Source organism: Anser brachyrhynchus (assembly GCF_964034855.1).
Source record: "Anser brachyrhynchus genome assembly, chromosome: 13".
Taxonomy (NCBI): domain Eukaryota; kingdom Metazoa; phylum Chordata; class Aves; order Anseriformes; family Anatidae; genus Anser; species Anser brachyrhynchus.
The window spans coordinates 12,787,565-12,810,524 of NC_137708.1; the positions used below are offsets into that span (position 1 = coordinate 12,787,565).

General features: G+C 39.8%; 1 protein-coding gene across 3 annotated transcripts in view; it reads left to right on the top strand.

Moving 5' to 3' along the window:
- The first annotated feature begins 14,974 nt into the window (after positions 1 to 14,974).
- The window catches only part of FMR1 (fragile X messenger ribonucleoprotein 1), a 30,491-nt gene continuing 22,505 nt past the window's right edge, over positions 14,975 to 22,960 (top strand). Inside the window, exon 1 of one of the 3 annotated variants that reach the window (XM_080554024.1) lies at positions 14,975 to 15,446. In XM_080554024.1, coding sequence (XP_080410150.1) covers positions 15,396 to 15,446 — 51 coding nt within the window. In that variant the 5' untranslated portion in view covers positions 14,975 to 15,395. The remainder of the gene's footprint in view (positions 15,447 to 22,960) is intronic. The other 2 variants (XM_080554023.1, XM_080554022.1) reach the window with 2 other exon arrangements.

Below are 22,960 nucleotides of genomic sequence, written 5' to 3' on the forward strand. Positions count from 1 at the left end.
CAATTGAAAAGAAATTACTTTATCTTCCAAGAAAAAAAAAATCCCACCAGAAAAGACAATTTGCAACACCCGTTTGTACTCATCTCTTCAACAGAGGTCATTCTTCAGATCGCTTTTTTTTTTTTTTTTAGAAATTATTTGTATATAATATGCAATCAGTCAATGTAATTTTTTTCTCCTGATATGATGCAAATAAGGAAAATAATAATAATAATAATTAGAGCTTAAAGAAGGAATGACAGCTTTGGTGCCAAGTTTCCCCGCACATAATCATTGTAGACCAACAACAAAGACCAGCAGAAACCTTTTTGTTCCTTATCACTGTAACAGAGCAGCAGATAGCAGGAAAGATGCTAGCTGAACAAGGTGCAGGACCTCCTGGCATCTCTTGCAAAAGGATGCTGACCTTTCTCTTAAAGAGAGGATGCACTCAAAAAGCACGATCTGAGTTACTTTGCGATAAGTGGATGGCAATGCAGAATTTGGGAGGAATGGCACCTCCAGGAGAGCAGAGTGCCAGTGCTTCAAGAGTATCTGTACAATTAGTTCCAGAAAAAGCTGTTTGTGCTAGGACGGCAGTCAAAAGGCCAGACTTCACTGAGTGATAAAAGACCAAGGGGTGTAGAGAGAGGAGGCAAATGTTGTTTTGAATTGTCTGGAAGGTCTACATAGCCCAGGCAGCCTGTAGAGCTAAGCTACGTGGACTCCAGCTGGGAAGAGCAGTGAGAAAAGTACAATCACTGTAATCACCACGCATTCAGCTAGCACAAGTGTGTCCCTCCTTCTAGAAGAAGGGATAGCACAGCAAGACATGTTTCCAAAGAAATGACTAAATGGCTTATTTAAATGCTATTGGGAGATCGGTTGAGGAATAGTGGCTATTTATATTTTCTGTATGGCTTCAGAAGTTTTAGTTGGAGTCCTGATTCTGATTTCAGTATCAAGAATAAACATAGTTTGGAGACATTTCCTTGTCTCCTACATTCTTCCGATAAAACTAATTGTTTTATTATTGTTATCTTTCTCTTTCTCTTTACTAAGCTACTATCTCAACCAAGCTCTCAGAAAAACAAGTTGTTAGCTGGTGCAATGAAATAGATTTCAGTGTCATCAGGACAGCAAGGGGACCACCACTCATGCCCATATCATTCTTTTCCAACCCTTCTCCATCTACTTCAAAGGAATGATAGCAAAATCAGGCCTTTAAGTAGGATCAACCAATACCACCCTTAAAAATGAACCACTTTCAAATGTGGATGCAGGCTGTGGAGTGAAATCTCAAATTAACTTGTGACACTCAGAAGTACATACAATGCAAACCTAGGATAAAAAGGAAGGAATCTTGGTATTTAAATGGCAAAATCTACACATGAGTAGTCTAAAAAGTGTTGTCATTGTTTTTTTTAATTTGGTGTATGCTAAACCCCAGCAACACAGGTTGACTGCAACAATGCTATTAATATAGCCATTCTTATTAGCACATTTTTACCACAGGAAACAAGATGTTATTGTTTCTAATGTCTAACATTTATTGAAAAATATTCTCAATAAGATAATTCAAAACACATTTCCTCTTGTAGCTATTTTATTACATTTCCTACAGATAATGATGAGAAAATTATCTCACTTATTGTTATTACTCTAGCCTCTGGTTCAGGAGACAAACTTTACTGAAAAGAAAAATTCTGTTTTATATTTCCTAGTCCTAACAGGGATAAAACCTTCCCATGTTTAACTTCTATTATCAAAGCTCTCAGTAGAAAGTGAACAAAAATCCATAAATTAATCTGACTTCTAAAAAAACAAGCCTCCAAGCATCAACCACCCATAGCTTATTAAGGAGGACAAAATACCTTCAGTATTACTTCTAAAGAAGTGGTAATTGTTTTGTTTCATGTGAATGAAAGATTAGGAGGCTCATGCCATATTTTAGGGAAAAATAAATTGAATAATCACTTGTTAATGATAGGCTTTCACACCATGGTAGGAAAAGCAATGTTTTTGTACTATGGTGTATCTGAAACTATGGTGTGATATGAGGAAAAGAGAACTAATCTAAGCTGTTCTGTTTTGATACTGACCAAAAAATGAGATTTAATCCTGTTTTCCAACTGACAAAGCTTTTCTTTTTATCTTTGCACAAGACCAGCTGGTCAAGAAAGCTGTTCAAAGAAATAGCAAACCACCATAACAAAGAATACAAATTTCTCAGAAAACTATTTGATAGTATACAGATAGTATTCTGTGTAGTAACTAGAGAGTTAAAGAAGCGTACCTATTATTCTTTCATTAAGTCTGTCATCTGATCAGTGTTCATTTTTCAAGAGACCAAGAATACTGGTGAGGAAGAAACTTCAAATTTTTTCATGACACATGCCATATTTACTCAGCTTTGATAAAATCTTAATGGTGATAAATTTAACAAAGATCAAGTAAAGTAAAATTTTCAGGGATCTTAGGTTTTTATTAATATACACATCACTAACAGGAGCTATTGAAGAATGCCATACGTATTCCCTTCTATCTGTATAGATTCAGATCCTATATATAAAGGCAATGAAAGCAAACAAACAAAAAACAAATAGACTAAGTTGTGGTTTGAGTATTTTCCCACATGTTTTCTCAAGAGTGTTTCTTCCATTGAAATCATTGTGGAATTTGTCTTCATGTCTGTGAAAGCGAAATTAGATCTTTTATTGTTGATAGTCCTGAATGGCTTACACAGCCTGTGCTTCAGTTTCTGAGAGAGATAGGAAATATCCCTTACTGGTGGACAGACCAAGAATGATGCTAGTCCCCTCACTGTTCACTTAATTTAGCCTGAAAACAGACTTGTAAAGTGATACTTCAGTTGTAGCTCCTTGTTTGTCTTCCTAATGCCCTAAATCATTTTTATTTGAACGCAGAAGCTTAGTTCTTTCCTTGGAGAATTCTTGCTCTCTGTTCTGATGTACAATTTGTTATCTACAGGGGCACATACAGCCTTTCAATTGCCTTCTTCTCATTAAATAGTATCTCTGAATGATTTATTTTAATCACTCCTTTTCATGTTGGGAAGCTGTCAAAGGCAAATAAAGCTAAAATCAAGTAAACACATCAGCAACAACTAATTATTATATATCCAAGTATTTCTGAGATGGATTAGACCTGTTTTGAACACAGAGCAACATTGTCTTCTACTTGATTTCTGCTCAGGTAACAAACAAAACTGCTCTTGGCTTTAACAGGACTCATTCTTTATTGATATTTTTCTTATTGGAGCGCCTAACCAAGATTGCTGGCCTGTTCTGATGGACCTAAGAAACAAAGGAGAAAGATGCTGTGGCACACAGCCTGCTGTGCCTTTCTTGTGATCCTTCAAGATCACACCCGGCGCCTCTGCTGCCTGTCCTTCCCCATCCCCTTGCAGGGCAGAGGCAGATGGGGAGGGGGCAGAAGATGGGCCCTCGGCTTTCACCCTTCTCAGCATGTCTCTTGGCTTTTCCAGTTCTCACAGTTTCACCATCAATATAAAGCTGCTCACTTGCCAGTAATGATTCTCTTCATACCCAGGATTATACTTTCTCCTGCTTCAATGATATCTCCTCCTTAGCCTTTCATCCTCAGCACACCATTCAGAGCAGCAGTTCTGAACTTTTCTTCCCATTTTCCCTACAAAGCTCTATTACCTTTTTGACAATAGCCATCTTCCACAGCACTTTAGTCCAGAGCCTCTGATTTATTTATTCTTTTTCCACTGAATAGCAAATAATTGAGAAATCACCTGACGAGCAAGAGTGTTTCATGTCCTCTCCTCAAGTAACCACGGTCCTGCTGTTCTTCCTCTGGCTGTGGAAAACAGCATAATGGGTTTCCAGTACGCCTAAAAGCATTGTCTAGCTTTTTTTATTCCCTTCTCTTTCACCGGTGACACAACTGAAGTCACTGATAGCCTTTACAGTTTACTATAAAAGCATTTCCATTCCTGTGAACTGGTACAACAATTTGTTTTTATACCATTTGGAAGCTGCTTTACATGAAACTGCCAGACTACTTCATTAGGGTACATACTTTAGGGTTTCACATGCCTATCATCATAATGTCAAGTAAGAACAATTGGTCTCTTGTGATTCTGACTGATATACTTGTCTCTTCCTGGGAAACATTAGGCAATAATTTCAGGGACATTCTTTTATTCTGATACACTTTTTCTCAGCTGTTGGTTAACTCTGTCTTCTGTTGTTTTATCTCTGCATGTTCATCAGCTACCTTTTGGCAACGCCTGACATCTCTATAAGACCTGCATAGCAGAACACGTGTCCACGTTGAAACCTTTCTGTAATATAGTTTCCAACTCAGAGATCTGCTGCAATGCACCCCATGGCAGGTGGGCTTTGACAAGGCATTAAATCGCCTCAAACTTTTGATGTGGCATTTTAATATTTAATGGAAACTGGCCACAATGGCATTATTTCTTGTTGCATCCAATGGCACAAACATGTTTGAATAGAAAATTGCTGCACCGTTACCAAATCATTTAGGTGGGAAGGCATACCTGGAGGTCATGCACTGCAACCCCATTCATAGGTGGGCAACTGAGCTCCTGGAGACTGCAGTGGCAGATGACAGGAGGAATCCTGACCTCACTGAAATCAGTAACAAAACTCCTTGAGCAGAGCACTTTACCAAAAAGAAATTTATCACCGAACTTCAATATTTGTGGTTTAGTTTGGCATGTGACAGAGTGAGAAAATAACTCGTGATTCCTAGTGATGACTTTTTGCACAACACCAACCCAGGCTGTCATTTTGCATGCAGACTAGGCAGGGCCATGTGGCCAACATAGGCAGGCAAACAACAGCGAAAGAGCAATCTGCATCTCGTGCAGAGGCACAACATCTCTACAAGAATGGCCATGCCTTTCACCCACTGAAATCTCTACATTTCCTTCCATACTTGACACATTTCTTCCACCAACTCCCAGATTCAGCTGTGTTGTTGTTCGAAAAGATTTAGAGAGCACTCATAAAATAAATTTACACTTCTTTTTCCATCTCTTCTGAAAAATGTTACAAGTAGAAAAGGAAAAATGATGCATTGAGTGAATGACACCTCTTTAAAATGCAAATCAATAATCATGTCTGGCATCAAACATAAGTTCTGCCTAATCTTGTATAAAGGTGCGAATTGCTAATCTAACTTAGTACAGGAATAGATGTTCTGACAATGATGTTAAAAGCAGATGTTGTATAAAGCAGGGAGAAAAATAAGGTTTGCAAAAACATATGTTAATCTCAACTTAAAAGACCTTGGAGTCATCTACTTAGTCTCACAATCTCCTTTTTGTTGTTGTTGTGGGGGAATGGGAAGAGGAATAATTCATCATTACATAAACAGAAGAATCTTCTATGCCTAAAGAGCAGTTCTGTTCTTTATATGTTATACTTTCAGGGAAAAAAAAAAAAAACATACAAAAAATATTCTTTAAATAAATACAAAGTCATTGACTGTGCAAGTTATTTTCTTATGTAAGCACTAAATAAAAAAGGTGTCAAATATACAAGTAATTTCTAGGTAAGATAACTACTGCATGTAGGCAGCACGTCAAGTGATTCCTAGAATTTGTAGTCTGAGAGTGAAGGACATTCCCACACTATCTCGTGTCCATGGTTTTGCATCTCTGTCACACAAATAAATTGTGATGCGGAAGCCTTTCAGTTTGGATTTTCAAAGCAAAACTGATGCTCACAGGCTTTTGCTTATAGTAGTATATCTAAATATAACAATGAATTAGTCAGTGAAGTTAGTTTTTGTTCTTATTGGCGAATATGCCATATAAATTTGGTGTTGAATTCCCTTCAGGTACACTACCACAATTTACATAAGAATTTTTGTTTGCTTGTTTGTTAAATTAAGTCCAGCAGTGCTTCTGCTTCCTATCTGTCTTGTACTATAGTGGGAAAAAAAAAAAAAAAGACTGGTCAATGGAGTCAAATACTTTACTCATATTTACACATACAAAAACCTGGCTTCCTACTAAAATGATAATATATCTGGATGAGAGTATGATTTATGTTAGACTTTCTGGCACTTTGCTACTGAAGAAGTACTGATTAATACCAGATAATCTACCTAAATGTATTTTTGTGGATAAAAGCAGGACTGATTATGGTAGTGATTTATTTAAGCTCAAGCTTAGTCAAATCTAAGCTCAAAGATATGTCATCAATATTTTAAAATACAGATTAAGTGATTTGAGGGAAATATTCTCTATGATGCTTTAGTAATTCATACTGATTTTAAGAATACCCAGGTGTTAATATTGAACACAGGCCCAAAGTCTCCAATCGTTACATGACCCACAGTGATTCTATAAATCAACACAGAACACTAGCAATATTCCTGATAATTAATTCCTAATTAACTTGATTATCAGTGTAAGTAGAATACTGTCTTCTTCTATAGCATAAGAATGTGACTTATTTTCTGTGAAAAATGTCCTGGTCTTGTCTAATAAGGTCAGGGCGTTGGTCTTACACCACATATATAGTATATATAACATATATATTTAATTACATATTATATATTTTATAATAGAGATTTGCCTCTTCTGTAGTCAAAAGTAGAGTATTTTAACAGGTTACTGAAGTTAAGTTTTATGCATATGCTTACTCACCTATGTGTCTTGATTTCAAATTTTCTGAACAGTAAGCGGACCTTAATTTTTCTGTTAGTTTGTAAAAGTAGAGGGTTTTTTACTTGTTGTAAAAAGGTAGTTTAAATGTTTCAGATAAATTTCTGTTCCTTGTTTGATACCTGCCCACACTTTTTTTTTTTTTTTTTTTAGGTTAAATTAGAGGGGATGTTCCTTTAGCAGCCTTCCATTTAATATCACGATGGTTTTGCTGAAAATCTCATTTGATTTGGTTCAGAAATACATTATTGAAGGGGAGCTTTTTAAAGAGTAAAGAGTGCAGCACCAAAGTCCTTCCTGTGGAATGAGAACATTTAGTTGACTTTTCATTATAATCCAGTAGAGAGCACAACCTCACCCTCAACTTACAGTACATTTGATTTTCTTTGAAAGTCTGTGAAAATGAAAAAGAACTCTGAGCTGAAAGGGGCAGGACCATTAAAGCAGAGTAAGTACTATCTAGTTCAAGAGTTCATAAGAGAACTTCAGGATTTGCTTGTGCAAAGCAGTTGACACTCTCCTGCATGATATCCTTATTTCTAAATTGGAGAGACATGGATTTGATGGATGGACCACTCAGTGGGTAAGGAATTGGCTGGATAGTCACACTCAAACAATTGCAGTCAACAGCTCAGTGTCCAGGTGGAAATCAGTGGAGAGTGGTATTCCTCAGCGGTTGGTATTAGGAACAGCACTGTTTAACATCTCTGTCAGTGACATGGACAGTGGGATCAAGTGCACCCTCATCACGTTTGCCAATGACACCAAACTGTGTGGTGCGATCAACGAGTGCTCTCATAAGACCCCCACCTGGAGCACTGCATTCAGTTCTGGAGCCCCCAATATAAGAAGGTCATGGACCTCTTATAACAAGTCCAGAGGAGGGTCACGAGGATGATTAAAGGGCTGGAGCACCTCTCCTATGACAACAGGCTGAGGAGGTTGGGACTGTTCAGCCTGGAGAAGAGAAGGCTCTGGGGAGACCTTATGGCAGCTTTCCAGTACGTAAATGAGGCCTACAAGAAAACTGGGGAGGGACTCTTTGTCAGGGAGTGTGGCAACAGGACAAGGAGCAGTAGTTTTAAACTAAAAGAGGGTATGTTTAGATTAGATAGATATTAGGAGGAATTTCTTCACTCAGAGGGTGATGAAGCACTGGAACAAGTTGCCCAGAGAAATTGTGGATGCCCCATCCCTCGAAGTGTTCAAGGCCAGGTTGGATGGGGTTTTGAGCAAGCTGATCTGGTGGAAGGTGTCTCTGCCCATGGCAGGGGGTTGGAACCAGATGGTCTTGATGGTCCCTTCCAACCCAAGCCATTCTATGATTCTATGCATGTACTACTAAAGTGTTTCATAGTCTTCTCATAAATGGATGAAAGAAATGGAAGAGCAACCTAGACCATGGTTTAAAGGACAGTTCTCAAAATAAAAATACATCTAGCAATAGTAATAATAAAAATCCTTACTAAATTTTAACATTTACTACTGTTTTTAATGTTTAATTTGGTTCAAATACAGTTCCTGTTTTTACGTGAAATATTGTTTAACCTGAACTACACTGTAGTCAGTATTTAAGAAACTAAGATGATATCTTCTTTCAAACCAACAGTGAAATTTTCAAACTATCTTAAAACTTAATTAAATATATGGGACACATCAGCATTCTGAAGACAAATTTTCATGATCTCATGGTCATGCTTGAAGACAAATTGTCTTTGGGGGGCCTCTTGTGGTAAGATTCAATTACTGCACTTTAATTCTTCGAGGTGTTCAGAAAATGTTAATCTGTCTTCAAACATTATTTTCTGCAACTTGTGAAGCTACAGAAGCAAGTTAATACTGTTTTTTGTTTTTGTTTTTGTTTTTGTTTTTTTGAAAACAGATAAAGGAAAAAAAGGTAAAAATACTGCTATACCAAATATATCCAGGATACAAAAATATAAGCATATAAATGATATGTCAAAGACCATCCAAAATAGTAAAGGAAAAAATATTAGCTACCAAGACCAAAAATGCTAGCTATGTCAGCTGAAAGTAAAACAGTAAGCAGGGCAGAAAGACCATTATTACAGTCTGATTGCTTTTGCTTCCTTCCTCCCCCAAGTCACCTGCTGCCACAGTATAAGATTACAGTGTTGTTTTCTATAACAATTCAGTGGAAAAAATACAAATCTTTTAAGTTATATTTGCTTGTAATAGGGAGTTAAATATCTCAGTCTGTCAAGATTATGACATTTTATACAGGACTTCCATAGCAGTTACCATCAGGGTCAATACAAATAATGTTAAGGCCATATAAACGTACTAGCATATATAGCCTTTGAAATATAGACCTATTGCTGCTCAACATCATGGGGAATTCTGCTATGGCTTTGGAAGAGTCGTGTGATCTATTCAGTTTAATCTCAGTGAAAACTGCAGTGTGTTCAAGAGAGGCAATAATCAATCTTCATAAATCTCTATACTAGCTTTAGTATTGAAGTATCCTGCTCTTATGCACAGCAGAATGAATGCACTGCTAGGATCAGTAGCTGATGATTGCTCAATTGATTTCCCATGGGTGCTAAAAAAATATGATTGCATTCTGTGTTATAAAATCAGACATGAAATATACTATAAATGTCTATCTATTGTACAAATAACACTAAGTTCTAGATTGACTAGAAATTTAGAACCTCTAAGCTTATGAGTTCCATCTTTGACATTGATGCTGATTAATACTGTCCTTTAATAAATATACAGGAGCTGGTTGAAAAATCCAGTAAAGACTCATAATGTGGACTGAATGTAGATATCCAGAGAACAGCTGTCTCCACCTGAACTGTTATCTAAGGCTCTGTTTATGGCCACAAAAGCATAGGGCTGTACTTGCCTCGCACTCAAGATGGTCAGATTAATTACAGCCATTTTGATGCCAGTAAATTTTGCATATGATTCTAAATTCTATGGAACAAAGTTATTCCTAGTGAGTTAACTTCTAATATATGAGTCTTTTATTCTCTAAATGGCAACTTTAATGCCAAGTCACGAGGATCATAAAAGAATAAGTTTTGGATCTTCCAGAGACATCAACTATTATTTACGTGCTGTATGTTCAGAGTACAGTTCACTTAACTGAAATGAGGACTAGTGTACGGATTACCACAGTATTCATACATATCTACCCATCATACATATTGTAGGGAAGCATCCATATGTTTATGGTAGTGAATGCTGTCTGACAACAAGACAAGAACTGAACGTTTCTCTTGCATTTCATTCTAAACAGTTGTATTCTAGGTTGTCTGTATTTTTTTTTTCTGTTTTAATTTGTTCATTTTCAAGACCTACATAATCCAGGGAATCTTTTCACTTTCATCTCAAATGCTACTTGGCAAATGATTAATTTAAAAAAAAAAAAGTAGCTGCATAAACTAACATGCAGTTTTACATATGAATGCGTGTGTCATCTATTAACATGGACCATTTACAACACCAATAACATGCAGGCTTAATGTACTAATAAATGAATTTGTAGAGTTACAAGTGAAATGTATAGAAATTCACGAGCAGGAGACAAAACTGAATAATTAAGCAGCAAACCTCTACATGCTGTGCTTTCAAATTCATTATTAACATTGAAAAAGAAGAAAAGAAAATGCATTACTGAAGGTTGTGGACCAACAACAGCACACAGACAAACTGTTCTGGAAGAATGCAGAAACTACTATTAATTTTAAATGGGATCTGTTATTCCAAAAATAACATAACATGGAGCAAATAATAAAGAGATTAACCACCAAGACAATTATTTCACAGGTGAATTAAATAACAATGACAATTTTTTTTTTGGATGACAGAACTGAGCCAGAGCTTGACAGTTGTTACACAGAATTTTCAGAATACCTATTTTTAAAAGACTGCATTTTTGTAAGTTACTGATTTTAATAGCCTTCTGAAGTTTAGATTCCAATATTTACTTTGACTCTTCATGAATCTGGAAAGCTTTTGAATTGCAGGCACAACATAGATTTCAATCCCTTGGGCTTCGTTACAGATTCAGGTGAGGAAGATATAGTATACTGTAGAAACTGAAAACCACAACTGGAAACATATATCTACATTAAAGTGTAATCTGTCACAAAATTAACCTTGGATGCGTATCTATTCCTAACTTACTATGTGGAAACCTTTTTTTGTAGGAGAAGGAAGTGGAGTAATGACAGAAAAGAAATAAAGAAACGTTCAATTTTAATCAAAGGTCAGCTCAATTAATTATGGTAGAAAATCAATACAGAATAATTGGCTTTTATTGCTAATATATTTTTACAACATTGAAGACAACTACCCACTGGTCTACACAGGTAAAGAAGGATTTGGGGTTTAGATAACTTTACAGTACTTGGTTTTGTCTTTTTGTAATGACAGTTCAGGTGGAAACAGTTAGAGACCTGCTACTCTACCTGGATTGTCGTAAGTCCATAGGGCCAGCTGAGATCCCCACAAGGGTGCTGAGGGAGTTCACGGATGTGGTTGCTGGGCTGCTTTCCATCATCTATCAGTGGCCTTGGTCATCCGGAGAGATCCTGGATGACTGGAGACTTGCTAATGTGACACCCATCTATAAGAAGGGTCGTAAGGAGAAGCCAGGGAACAACAGGCCTCTCAGCCTGACCGTGGTGCCAGAAAATGTGATGGAACAGGTCATCTTGAATGCAATCACACCATGTATGTGGGACAACCGTGGAATTAGGCCCAGTCAGCATGGGTTCATGAAAGGGAAGTCCTGCCTGACCAACGTCATCTCTTGCTATGACCAGGTGACCCGCCTGGAGGGAAAGCCTGTTTATGTAGTTTACCTAGACTTCAGCAAGGCCTTTGACATGGTCTACCATAGTATTCTTCTGGAGAAGCTGGCAGCCCATGGCTTGGACAGGTACACTCTGTTGGGCTAAAAACCGGCTGGATGGCCGGGCCCAGAGAGTGGTGGTGAATGGAGTGAAATCCAGCTGGCAACCAGTCACCACTGGTGTTCCCCAGGGGTCAGTGTTGGGGCCCATCCTCTTTAATATCTTTATTGATGACTTGGATGAGGGAATTGAGTGCACCCTCAGTAAGTTTGCTGATGACACCAAGCTAGGGGGAAGTGTCGATCTGCCGGAGGGCAGGAAGGCCCTGCAGAGGGACCTGGACAGGATGGGTCGATGGGCAGAGGCCAATGGGATGAGGTTCAATATGGCCAAGTGCCAGCTCCTGCACTTTGGCCACAACAACCCCATGCAGTGCTACAGGCTGGGGGTAGAATGGCTCAAAAGCTGTGCAGGGAAAAAGGATCTGGGGGTGCTGATTGATGCTCGCCTGAACATGAGCCGGCAGCGTGCCCAGGTGGCCAAGAAGGCCAACGGCATCCTGGCTTATATCAGGAATAGTGCAGCCAGCAAGACCAGGAAGGTGATCGTCCCCCCTGTAGTCTGCTCTGGTGAGGCCGCACCTCGAGTACTGTGTTCAGTTTTGGGTCCCTCACTACAAGAAAGCCATTGAGGCCCTGGAGCATGTCCAGAGAAGGGCTATGAAGCTGGTGAAGAGCCTGGGACACAAACCCTATGAGGAGCAGCTGAGGGAACTGGGGCTGTTTAGTCTGGAGAAGAGGAGGCTCAGGGGAGACCTTATTGCTCTCTACAACTGCCTGAAAGGAAGGTGTGGGGAGCTGGGGGTCAGCCTCTTCTCATAGGTAACTAGTGATAGGACAAGAGAGAATGGCCTCAAGTTGTGCCAGGGGAGGTTTAGGTTAGAAATTAGGAGACATTTCTTCTCAGAAAGAGTAGTCAGACAATGGAATGGGTTGCCCAGGGAAGTGGTGGTGTCACCATCCCTGAGGGTGTTCAAGGAAAAGTTGGATCTGGCACTTAGGGACATGGTTTAGTGGGTGACATTGGTAGTAGGGTGATGGTTGGACCAGATGATCTTAGAGGTCTTTTCCAACCTTAATAATTCTATGATTATACTTTTATTGTTTTTCCACATGAACACTACTTTTCAGAGGATTTTATCAAGACTGACAGATAAAGTTCACATTATCTATTTAAAGAACTGAATGATCAGGCATAACATAATCTGATTTCTTGTACGCACACACTAAGACTTGCAAATCTCTGTTTTAGTTCAGCTTCTCTTCAAAAGTTCTGGGAATACCTGCTATTCTATACCATGATTTGGATATGTGTCATTTCTGGGTATCAGTTTAGTCAAGGACAACCTAATAAAAGTGCAATTCTATGGTGATAATCAACCTTCAGGTATTATTGATTAATCATAAAGCAACCTTGTCCAAGAGGTTTTTCATCTTTATATCTCTATTGATTGTAACTCTTTCTTGCAATTGCTGACCTACTTACTATAACATTACCATTTCACTTAGATTACTGAAAGGCACTTTATTGAGACTACACCATATACCAACAAGAAAAGAAATGTGAACTGCATCAGAATACAGATCTCTTATCAGCTCATTTATCTTTCCTTAATTGTCAGCAGAAGCCTCCCATGCAAGATCTTCATAAAGGAAGCTTCAGTAGTGAGATTCATTTTCCAGTCATATCATATAAGGGTCTAAATTTGTTGAGTTATAGAGATGATTACAAAATCATACTGTCCAGGCAGACACGGCTAGGTGAGGCTAATTAAGTTTAATACGTGGTGTTGGCCGAAAAGTTCCCATTCTTTGTTTCCATATTTTTATGTAAATATAGTAAAATTTAAAAAAAGGCAACAAACCAACCAAAAACAGTGTATGCGTTTTAACTATAAACCTAGATTGTAAATGAAGCACAGCTCAGCTGATCCAGTGTTCAAACAGGTCATCTGAGGAACATTAACTCCAGCTGGTTTTGAAAGGGATTATAAATTCAGAACTTCAGATGGGAGAAAGGTGTTGATCATGAAAGGGGGTCAGACAAGCAAAAGTTTGAAATTTGTGTGGATAAAGATGATCAGTAGATATTTTAACACAATTTTTGATGGAAGAAATTTTAAATGGATACGGTATTTATTTAAACATAAGTTAACAAAAATAAATGTGTTAGATATAATAATTAATATTAAAATACTTTAATGGAATTACTGAGATCTATTTTTAGTGCCACTGAGTTTCAGATAGGCACATTTAAAAGGACCTGGTAAATCTACGTAGGAACTAGTTAATTAGTGAACATTACATTTCAGAAGGGATGGACAATTCAGTCTGAAATTGTTCAAAGTAAAACAGCAGCAACAGTAAGCAATTTGGAAAACATGAGGAAAGGTTAAGAGTCAATCAGCAGAAAAACAAGAGTGCGCTCTGGAAAAACGTAAATTGGTCTCATTAAGTAGACAGGGAGTAGAACATTCACTAGTCAAGACAAAATAAAAAAAAAATGTTGAATTTAAGCAATGGAAATGAAAAAAATAAGCATTAGGGAAGATTATACAGTACAGCAGCTTTTAGCTCGGGGGTAAATGGTGAAATCAAAAGTGGAAGTCAGAGCTAAATTAGCCATCCTTATATTGTCTGCTCAGACATAACCTGCCTGTGCGACAGCAGTCTGCTTTACTAATTAGAGAATAATCGTAATAAAGAATGCCAAAAAAATATCAGCTAGCTTTGTTTTAGAAGCGGGCATCATCTCTCCGGGCAGATTGTTGAATGATTTTGTGTTGAACCATTTATACTGTTCCAGTGATGGTTTGTAGTTCAAATAAATAATAGCGTATGTAATATGCTGAATATTTTTTCCTTTTTTAGCACACATAGAGCTGGCTTGTTGACCAAGGCCTGACTGTGGCGTTGAGCAGCAGCACACCAGCTGTCCAGGCCTGCTGCTCTGCTCGTCTCGCCGCTGCCTCCTCACGGGGTGTACAGGTCTTTCACCACGACCACGGTGAACCCAATAAAAACTGGCACAACGATTCTGATTCACACTTTATTTTCTGATTCACTCCACTCTTGGCGATCCCCTAGGTGTTACGGGGGTCCCGCAAAGAGCGACAGTCCTACCCCACCCGCCTTGGCGCTCTCCCGCCGCCATGATCCCCCACCGCCATTGCCGCGGCCGTTATGGGCCCGCCCCCCCGCCATGGCCAGACGAAGCAGGCCACGCCCCCTTCCGATAGGTCAGAACGCGAGGCTCACAGCGCAACCCGATTGGCCAGCGGGGCTGTCACTCAACCACAGGGGCGGGCCGCCGGCTTCCGTTGCCTCTCCCCGTTGCGGCTGCGCGGCCGTTAGGCGGTGGGCGTGCAGGCTGCGGCCCGCTGCCCGCTCCGCCCCGGTGCGTCACGTGACGCGGGTTCAGTGTTTACATTCGAAGCGGGCGCCCCCGCGCCGCTCCCCCCCCCTCCCACCCCCTCCCTCGGGGCCGCGCGCGCCGCCCGGCGGTGCCCGTTTCGCTTTCACTTCCGGGCGGCCGAGGGCGAGCAGCGGAGGCGCGGAGCCGCCCGCAGCGCCCCCCCGGCACGGCACGGCCCCAGCCCCGGCCCGCCCCTCCGCGGCCCCACCCCCGCAGTGAACTGAGGTTCCCCTTCCCCTCCCCCGCCCGGCGCACACACACACCACACACACACACCGAGCCTTCCTCTGCCGCCTCCTCCTCCTCCTCTCCCCCCCCCCCCCGTCCTCCTCCTCCTCCTGCGCCGAGGCAGAGAAAGGGAAGGGCAGGGAGGAGGCGCCGGGCCTGGCTCTACCCGCCCCGAGCCGCCGCCGCACAACATGGAGGAGCTGGTGGTGGAGGTGCGGGGCTCCAACGGGGCCTTCTACAAGGTACCGGCTGCTCGCGGCCCGCCCGGGCCTCCGCGGAGGGAGCGGGGCCGGGAGGAGGAGGGGGAGGAGGAGGCGGCGGCTCCTCCCCGCGCTGAGGGAAAGCGGGGGCCCCGGGGCAGGGAGGAGGAGGAGGAGGAGGAGGAAGGAGAGCGGGGCTGGGGGGGAGGCCGCGGCGAGGCCCGCGCCGTGTGCGAGGGGAGGGGGCCGCGGCCGGGGGCTCGGCGGGCCCGGCCCAGGAGGGGGGAGGCCGGGAGAGGCCCCCGGAGGCCGAGGAGGCCGCGGGCCTCCCCTATTGTAGGGAGGGGAAAAGGGGGGGGGGGAGGCGCCGGGAGGGCCCCGGGCCTGCTCTCCGTGGCGCCGAGGCTGGGCCCGGGCCCGGGCCGTTAGCGGTGAGATCCGCGGCCGCCGGGTCTCCGGGAGGGCCTCGCTCCGCGCGGGCAGGGGGCCCGTTAGGTGCGGAGCCGGGCCCAGCGGCCGGCCGCAGGGCTCAGCGCCGCGGCTGGGGACGTCGCCTGCGGATATTAAAGAGCGTTGCTTGACCAAAAATGCGTGTGCTGAGTCGCTGAGTGCTTTTAATTTATCTAACGTGCGTCTTACTGGGACTACTCGGTTCCATGTTTATTTCCAAGTCCTTGTGCTGAATAAAGCTGTCACCAAGTCCTCCATATATTCCCCGAGCACTTAATGCCTTTATTAATACCGTGTAGTGCTTCTGTGGCTCTGCGTGTGTTGGGGGGTATTAATTAAGGGCCTATTAATTAATAGGGTGTAAGCTGTGCTTTTACGCTGTGCACAGAAAATCGAAGTTTGAACGCTGGGTTTGGGCCTACCCTCACTGGCATGTGCACCTGTTATGAACGGACCAGAAACTGTCGTGGATCAGTTTCTGAAAGTTTACTGTCATTTAGGTGCTGTAGTACTTTAAAAATGGGCCCAGCTATTGCGTGACATCCAATATTTATGTTAGCAATGAAGGCACGGGTAGAATTTCACACTCTGATGGTAGTGTGGCAGTGTAGGTTGGTATCCAAATGGTAGAGTTCCAGCACCGTTGAGTTGTTGGCTTTCTTCCTTTTATTGTTTCAAAGAAAATGACAATTTTTTTTAAATCCATGAGATAATTTCATATTCTGGAAAGATCCTAAGATAAAGAAAAAGGTAAGTATGAAAAGTTTGTAAATGTGATACACAGAGCATCCTGTGGGTTTGCAGTGTTGCAGCCACAGTCCTGGATCTATATATTACTTCCTGGAATTAAATTTATTTAGCACTTACAAAAATCAGTTCTAAATTTTTGAAGATGCAGTATTTGCTCAGGAAGAAACATAAGGCATAATATGTAGCTTGAGAGAACTTCTGACAAGGCTTTTATCAAATTTCTTGACTATATTTCACAAAATAGATGATAAAAATGATACTGTACATTTTTTAGTGGTCAATATTGTTAAGGAAACCTGAAAAGGGGGGAAACTGAAAGCTTCTGGAACTTTTTTTTTTTGTCGTGTTCAGTTTTGACATCATGATGTCCTTTTTCCCTGTCCTCCATAAAATATCCGACATACTTCTGGTTGTGGTTTAGGTAGCAATCTCAGATGAGCGTTTTTGTACTCATGGGGATTTATTCATTATGTTTTAGTGTGGTTTAATGTATCCAAGTACACACAGACATTGCTTCCACATTGTATATTATGTTTGCCTTTTAACTTTTAGAAATTCAGATACAAGAATCTTTTTTTTTTTTTTTTTGGTCTCTTAATCTTATCTAACCGTGAGGGTTTGGCTAAATTATGTAAGGGGACTTAAATGGGGCTCTTAATGTTTACTACCTGTCTAGATGGAGCATCAAACTTCAGATAAATAGAGCAACAGATCTTTTTAAACTAAAAATTAGGAAATCTCATGCAGTAATATTCAGTGTACATCAGCAATTTTCTTCTAGCCTGAATTACTTAAATAAAAGAATTGCAACTGGAATTCATCATAATCTTTGAGTATCGCACTCTTAGTAAGTAATTTGTTAGAATGTTTTCTTGTGAGTTTTATGCCTGTCTTACAGATCCGGAATTTGATTATAAAATGGATTGATTGATCCAGCATAACAAGAAGCATTATGATGTTAAATGCAGATTTAATGGCAAGATTTTATTTATTTTTGTTCAAGTTTCTTTAAGCAGCATCCTGAGAAACGTTTAGAGTGTTATTGTTGTAAAACAAATGAAACGTTTTTTATTCCATCTCATGGTTTACTGATACTTAGTTTCGTTGTCTCTGAATCGTTCTGATGATCTTCACTAGAATATGTACGTGTTTTGAAAAAACAGCTCCTACATCTTGGTACTAGGATGTGGAGGGGAAGAATATGATGCTGCTGGAGTTGTGAAGGGACTATGTGATACAAGTAGGTACCTAACAGCCACTTGAGGTTTTCATAGCCTTTTTGTAACTCTCTGTTAAGACCCTATGATTTCAAATCCCTAAACAGTTTAATTTTTGAGTGTTTCCAGCAGCATCTTGATCTTGAAAGTATAAAACCGGTGTCTAATTGGCACCTAGGCTCTACTGAGAGTCATAAACCAGGCTTTTCTCTGCTTGTGTTACCTGTGGGACTTGATCCAGAGCACATGCTGAGATGCATCTGAAGGGATCGTGTTCCACACAAAACACAGGAGATGGTTTTGATACCTCAAGAGGCAGAGCATGCATTCAGCACGTGGAAGATGTTAATTCACATTTCATACTGGTCAGGTGTGCTGTTTCACAGAGTTCTGGAATGCTTTGGTTTGATCGCCGCACTGGAGACTAGTTCTTCATGTATTCATTAATGCATTAATTCAAATATTATTTGGTGAATGCATCACAATTTCATGAACTTTTTCTCCTTACCCATGTGAACTATTCCATGGAAAGTGCAGTGCAGTCAATAAGCATGATTCAGGAATAGTCAGTAATCTAGTACCTAGAGGTGCTTAGTCATGACTTGGTAGATCGCTTGGCCCAGAATCCCTGGAAAGAAAAGATTAAATCCCCTTATTTATTTTAAGAATAGTCCAACAAACAGCCAGGACTGCAAATCCTAAGGGGAGAGAACTGCCCTTTTGGAGCTCACAGCTAAGTAACTAAATCTTGAAGATGTGTGCCGGTAGGGCATATCTTTTCACATCTTGTTGGTTAGTATGGTGTGGTAAATGGGTTTTTTAAGCTCATGTTCTCAGAGGACAAATAGACAGTCCCTTGTCTAATCTTTCAAGTACTAGCTTTAGATACTTTTTCCCTGTAAAAGGGCATGTGCTGGATGCTTTTCCAGCATGGGATTTTTTACTCTCCCCAGCTTGGGAATGATTCTCTTGTATCTTCTGCTAGAGATAGAAAGCATCGTTGTTGAGGCGGATTGCTTCAGATACTTGCTGTTAACATCTGTATGTTCTCTGTAATCAAGTTTTGCCACTTCTTGCTCTATAACCTTATTACAATACTCAAACTCTTCTGATCCCAGTAGCTTCAGCACTCTGCCATTGTTTCGGTAGTTTTCTAGGTACTTCACTTTTTTCTGTTGAAGCTGCAATTGACAAAATCATTCATCTTAATTTTTTTTTTACTTCGTGTCTATGTTAACAACTGTACTCAGGGCCTCCCTTTGCATTCCATACTATTTCTTTCTTTGCTTTCACTGTTCCACACAGATGTACCCTCAGCAAATAAGTATCTTCAGTCTCTTTGTACATTCTCAATCCTGTCTACTCAGTCCTTCTGAGGATGATAGCCTGTACCATTTTTCCTGATTTTTGTTGAGTGATTTTTGTTCTGTGATTTTTCTTGTTTCCTGATCTGCTTCTTTGTATGGCGGTATGCCTGTTCTCAGATTTGGTAGCCATCCTTCCTTCCAACAGGTATAAAATGGTACACAGCTGTTATGCAAACAGTAGATGCGCATTTGTATAAACATAACGTTTTCATCTTAGAGCATTTTTTCCCTTTTCTCACTTTTAAATTTTATTATCTGTTATTAAAATGTTTGACACTACTTGCATCTAATGTAAGACTTAAAAATATATATATATATATATCAAAATACTTCGTGGCAGCTAGTGTCTTTTTGTTCCTTTGAAGTTTCTGTCATGCCATTTAGCACAAAAATAACAAATACACTGGAATTTCCAATAATTCTCATTTTGTATCTAATAATTCATACAATTTAGACCACATCTTTAGCATGTAACTGTTCTTACAATACATATGATCATATATAAGAAAGACCATAACATGCCATTGTTTGATTATAATCTCTTTTACTTAATTATGTCTGAAGTGTGGAGATAAATGCTAATGGCTAATGTGACTGAAAGTCAAACTTGGTGTAGGAAACTTACTACGTTTGAATCTTTCACATCAGAGAGGAACAAGCAGACTTGGCCATTGTTTCTGTGAACAGAAGCACATTTTGCAAAAGGAAACCTCTCAGTGATTTGGTTTTCTTATGTGTTCTTACTTGGTATCGCTGGTAGTGTTAGTGATACCACAGCTGCTGTAGTCATTCAGTGTCCTGTATTCTCATTTGAGTTCCATCTAATTTCAGTGTGTTTTTAATGTGTTTTTTTTCACGTATGTGTTCACATTTATCATAGCCAGTGTTCTGTCCCTTCTTGAGTGTGCCTTTCAAGCCCAAATATATGCACCTTTGGGTTTAAACTTCCATGCCCGACTTGTACTCTTTATTTCCAGAAAGCCTGATGAATGCTTGTTGTGCTTTCCATAATACTCAGTGTGAAATCAGTGGCTCTTCTCTGCCTTCACTGACATCTGGGACCAGCTTGTCCTGTTACTGTGAATTTGCATTGTGATGTTAATTGTCTATCACTTCACTTTAGTATTGTGTATAGTATTATGCATATCACAGAATACAATTGTGGTAAGTTTTAGTTTTCATAATGCATTAATAGTTGAGTTTTTTTACAGGTTCTTATAAAATTTATAAATGTTTTGAGACATTTAAATTCATACTTAGAAAGGTAGAAAGGCTTAAGTGTTCAACCTTAAGTGTACAAATTAATTTTACTTACTAGAGATATTAAATTCTTATACCTGTGAAAAATAGAAATAATGCTATATGGACTCAGAAAAATGTTCTGGCCAAGGTGTATCTGAGGTTTTTTTCCTGTGTCACAAGTTTGTAACTGCAGAACAAGGAAAACCAGCTTTCTGTGATTAGTTGGGATTAGGCAACAGTATATCTGGGCTATTAATGTATTTTGTCTGGTTAATTGTTTTGTAAGCATAAACTTCATTATGGAAGTAGCAGAAGTGTTGTATACTTGAAATGAGGTACTTTGCAAGGTATCCCTCTCCTTGTAAGATCAGCAAAGCTGGAAAATAAAGAGCAAATAACAGTGTTACGACATCAACTTCTTTGGCCAGGCTGGAGCAAAAGCAGGTACTTGATCTGTTTCTGAACTCTGTAAACGAAAGAAACTGTTGATTTTATCATATTCACTATTGATAATCTGAATTGATGCTACTTCTGTATGGTCAACAGTATCCTCAGTGTTCCTGGTTCAGGTGTCTTTTTGGTTTTGGCTTGAGACCAAAGCAATGTCCAAGTCATTCTTCGTCCTTAAGAGGAGCTTTTGTAGTAACTGGAAAGTGATAAAACACTATAATAATAAATTTGTAAACTTTTGCACAGTATTGGAATCATCTTCAGCCTAGTGGAGTCCCTCAGTCCCTGGGTCTGTCACAGTAAAGGAATGATAAAAGCTCTGCACCTGCTGTACTAGACCTTCAGCCTTTAAATTGGGCCATGATGCAAGTTTAAGGCAAGTTTAAGGCAATTGCCCATAGTTAAATATTCTTTTAATTAGCTGTATTTTACATTTTCCAGATTTTTAAAGTACTATAATGTTTAAAGGTGTTAGGTTAGTCTCCAGTTTGATAACATTTGTTTGTGTCACCATCTGGTTTGGTTATTAATGGTAGCCTTTAGCATTAATACGCCCAGTTGGTTATATTGCTGCACTCAGTAGGTTCTACTCAAGATGGTTTGGATGTTAGGAACTGTGAGGTCAGGAAATGAGGCATAGTCTTGCCTTTTACTGCTATGCTGGTGCATTTCTTTGTCATATCCCATAATATTTACAGTGTTATTTGGAGCATCTTTTGGTATTTTCATTACCATAGAGGGGATGACTTCTCCAAAAGCATCTTTCAGAGAAGCAGCAATTTTCGCTATTTTGTGAATATGAGAAAATTAGGTATGAACAAGTTAGGTCTCAAGACATTGTACTGTGTTACTCTTGCCCATCTTCCCTTGAGGCTATTCAGCGCTCTTGGTGGCATTTCTGTAGGATTTGCTTTGTAAAATAACTTCTTCTTTTGCATACTGGAATGTTACTAATAATACTAAGTCCTGTCTTTTCCATTCCGTGGCGTGAAAGAGTTATGCCCAATATTTGGTAGTGATTACAGTATTTTTTTCAGGTATTAAAGGCATCCATTTCTGCTACATCCATAAGAATAGGTACTTCAGAGCTGCACATGACCAAACATTGCAAGAAATGTGGGAAGAGTCTTTGAAAGTGATGTGTAATGTTGCAAAACAAGTCAGGACTATCTTAGTATCAGTGAAGTGCATATTCTGTTCTGGGATTCTCTTACGGAGGAGACAGCAATATAAAACAGTAGATAAGTGTCTGGGGGTCATAACGATCAACTGGGAGTTCTGTTGCCTTTTTATAGAGAGTATTTCTGTTCTACTATCAACATAATGCAGAGATACAGTTTTAGATCTACTTTGCATTACATCATTTCATAAAATACCAACTGTGTTTGTAATCCCTTTGGAAGGAATATCTTGGAACTTCAATATAAGTAATTACCTAGGTTTTGTTAAATCCATCCCTAAATCTTAGGGCTTCTTGAATAAATTTCCTTTGGATGCTAGAGTAATAAACTTGCCTGTAACTTTATTTACAGTATTGAGAGAGATGAGCCAGGTATAAAACACGCTTTTGCTATTGTCCTTGTGACTTGGCTTTGACTTCTGCTCAAGATGGCATTAGTTATTTTCAGATTATCAACCAGCACTGCACCTCTTTATTTTATTGCATGTCTCTCAGTGCACTTTAGACATGTACTTGTGCACGCATACCACTTAATTTCATTACATCAGGTACTGCTCTTGTTTGATTCTACAAGTTACTACTGCAACTTAGCAAATGCTTGGGAATACTTCATAAAGGAAAGTGTTGGGAGAAGTTTTTTAACCACTTAAACTCCATACCTAGAGAATTCTTACCTTCGTGTAAGATGCCAGTTATTTTTGTCTTAGTAACTTGAAATGGGAGGAGAATGAAAAGTTCCATAGTTCAGTAACTACAACTTCTAAAAGAAGTTAGTTACTGCTAAGTTATTTCCAACTTACTGAGAATTTTTAGATCTGCTAAGACTCATCTCCATTGGTAGAACAAACTTCCGTAAACTCTCGATAGTGCGCTTTCACCTACCTTGCAAGGGCATATAGA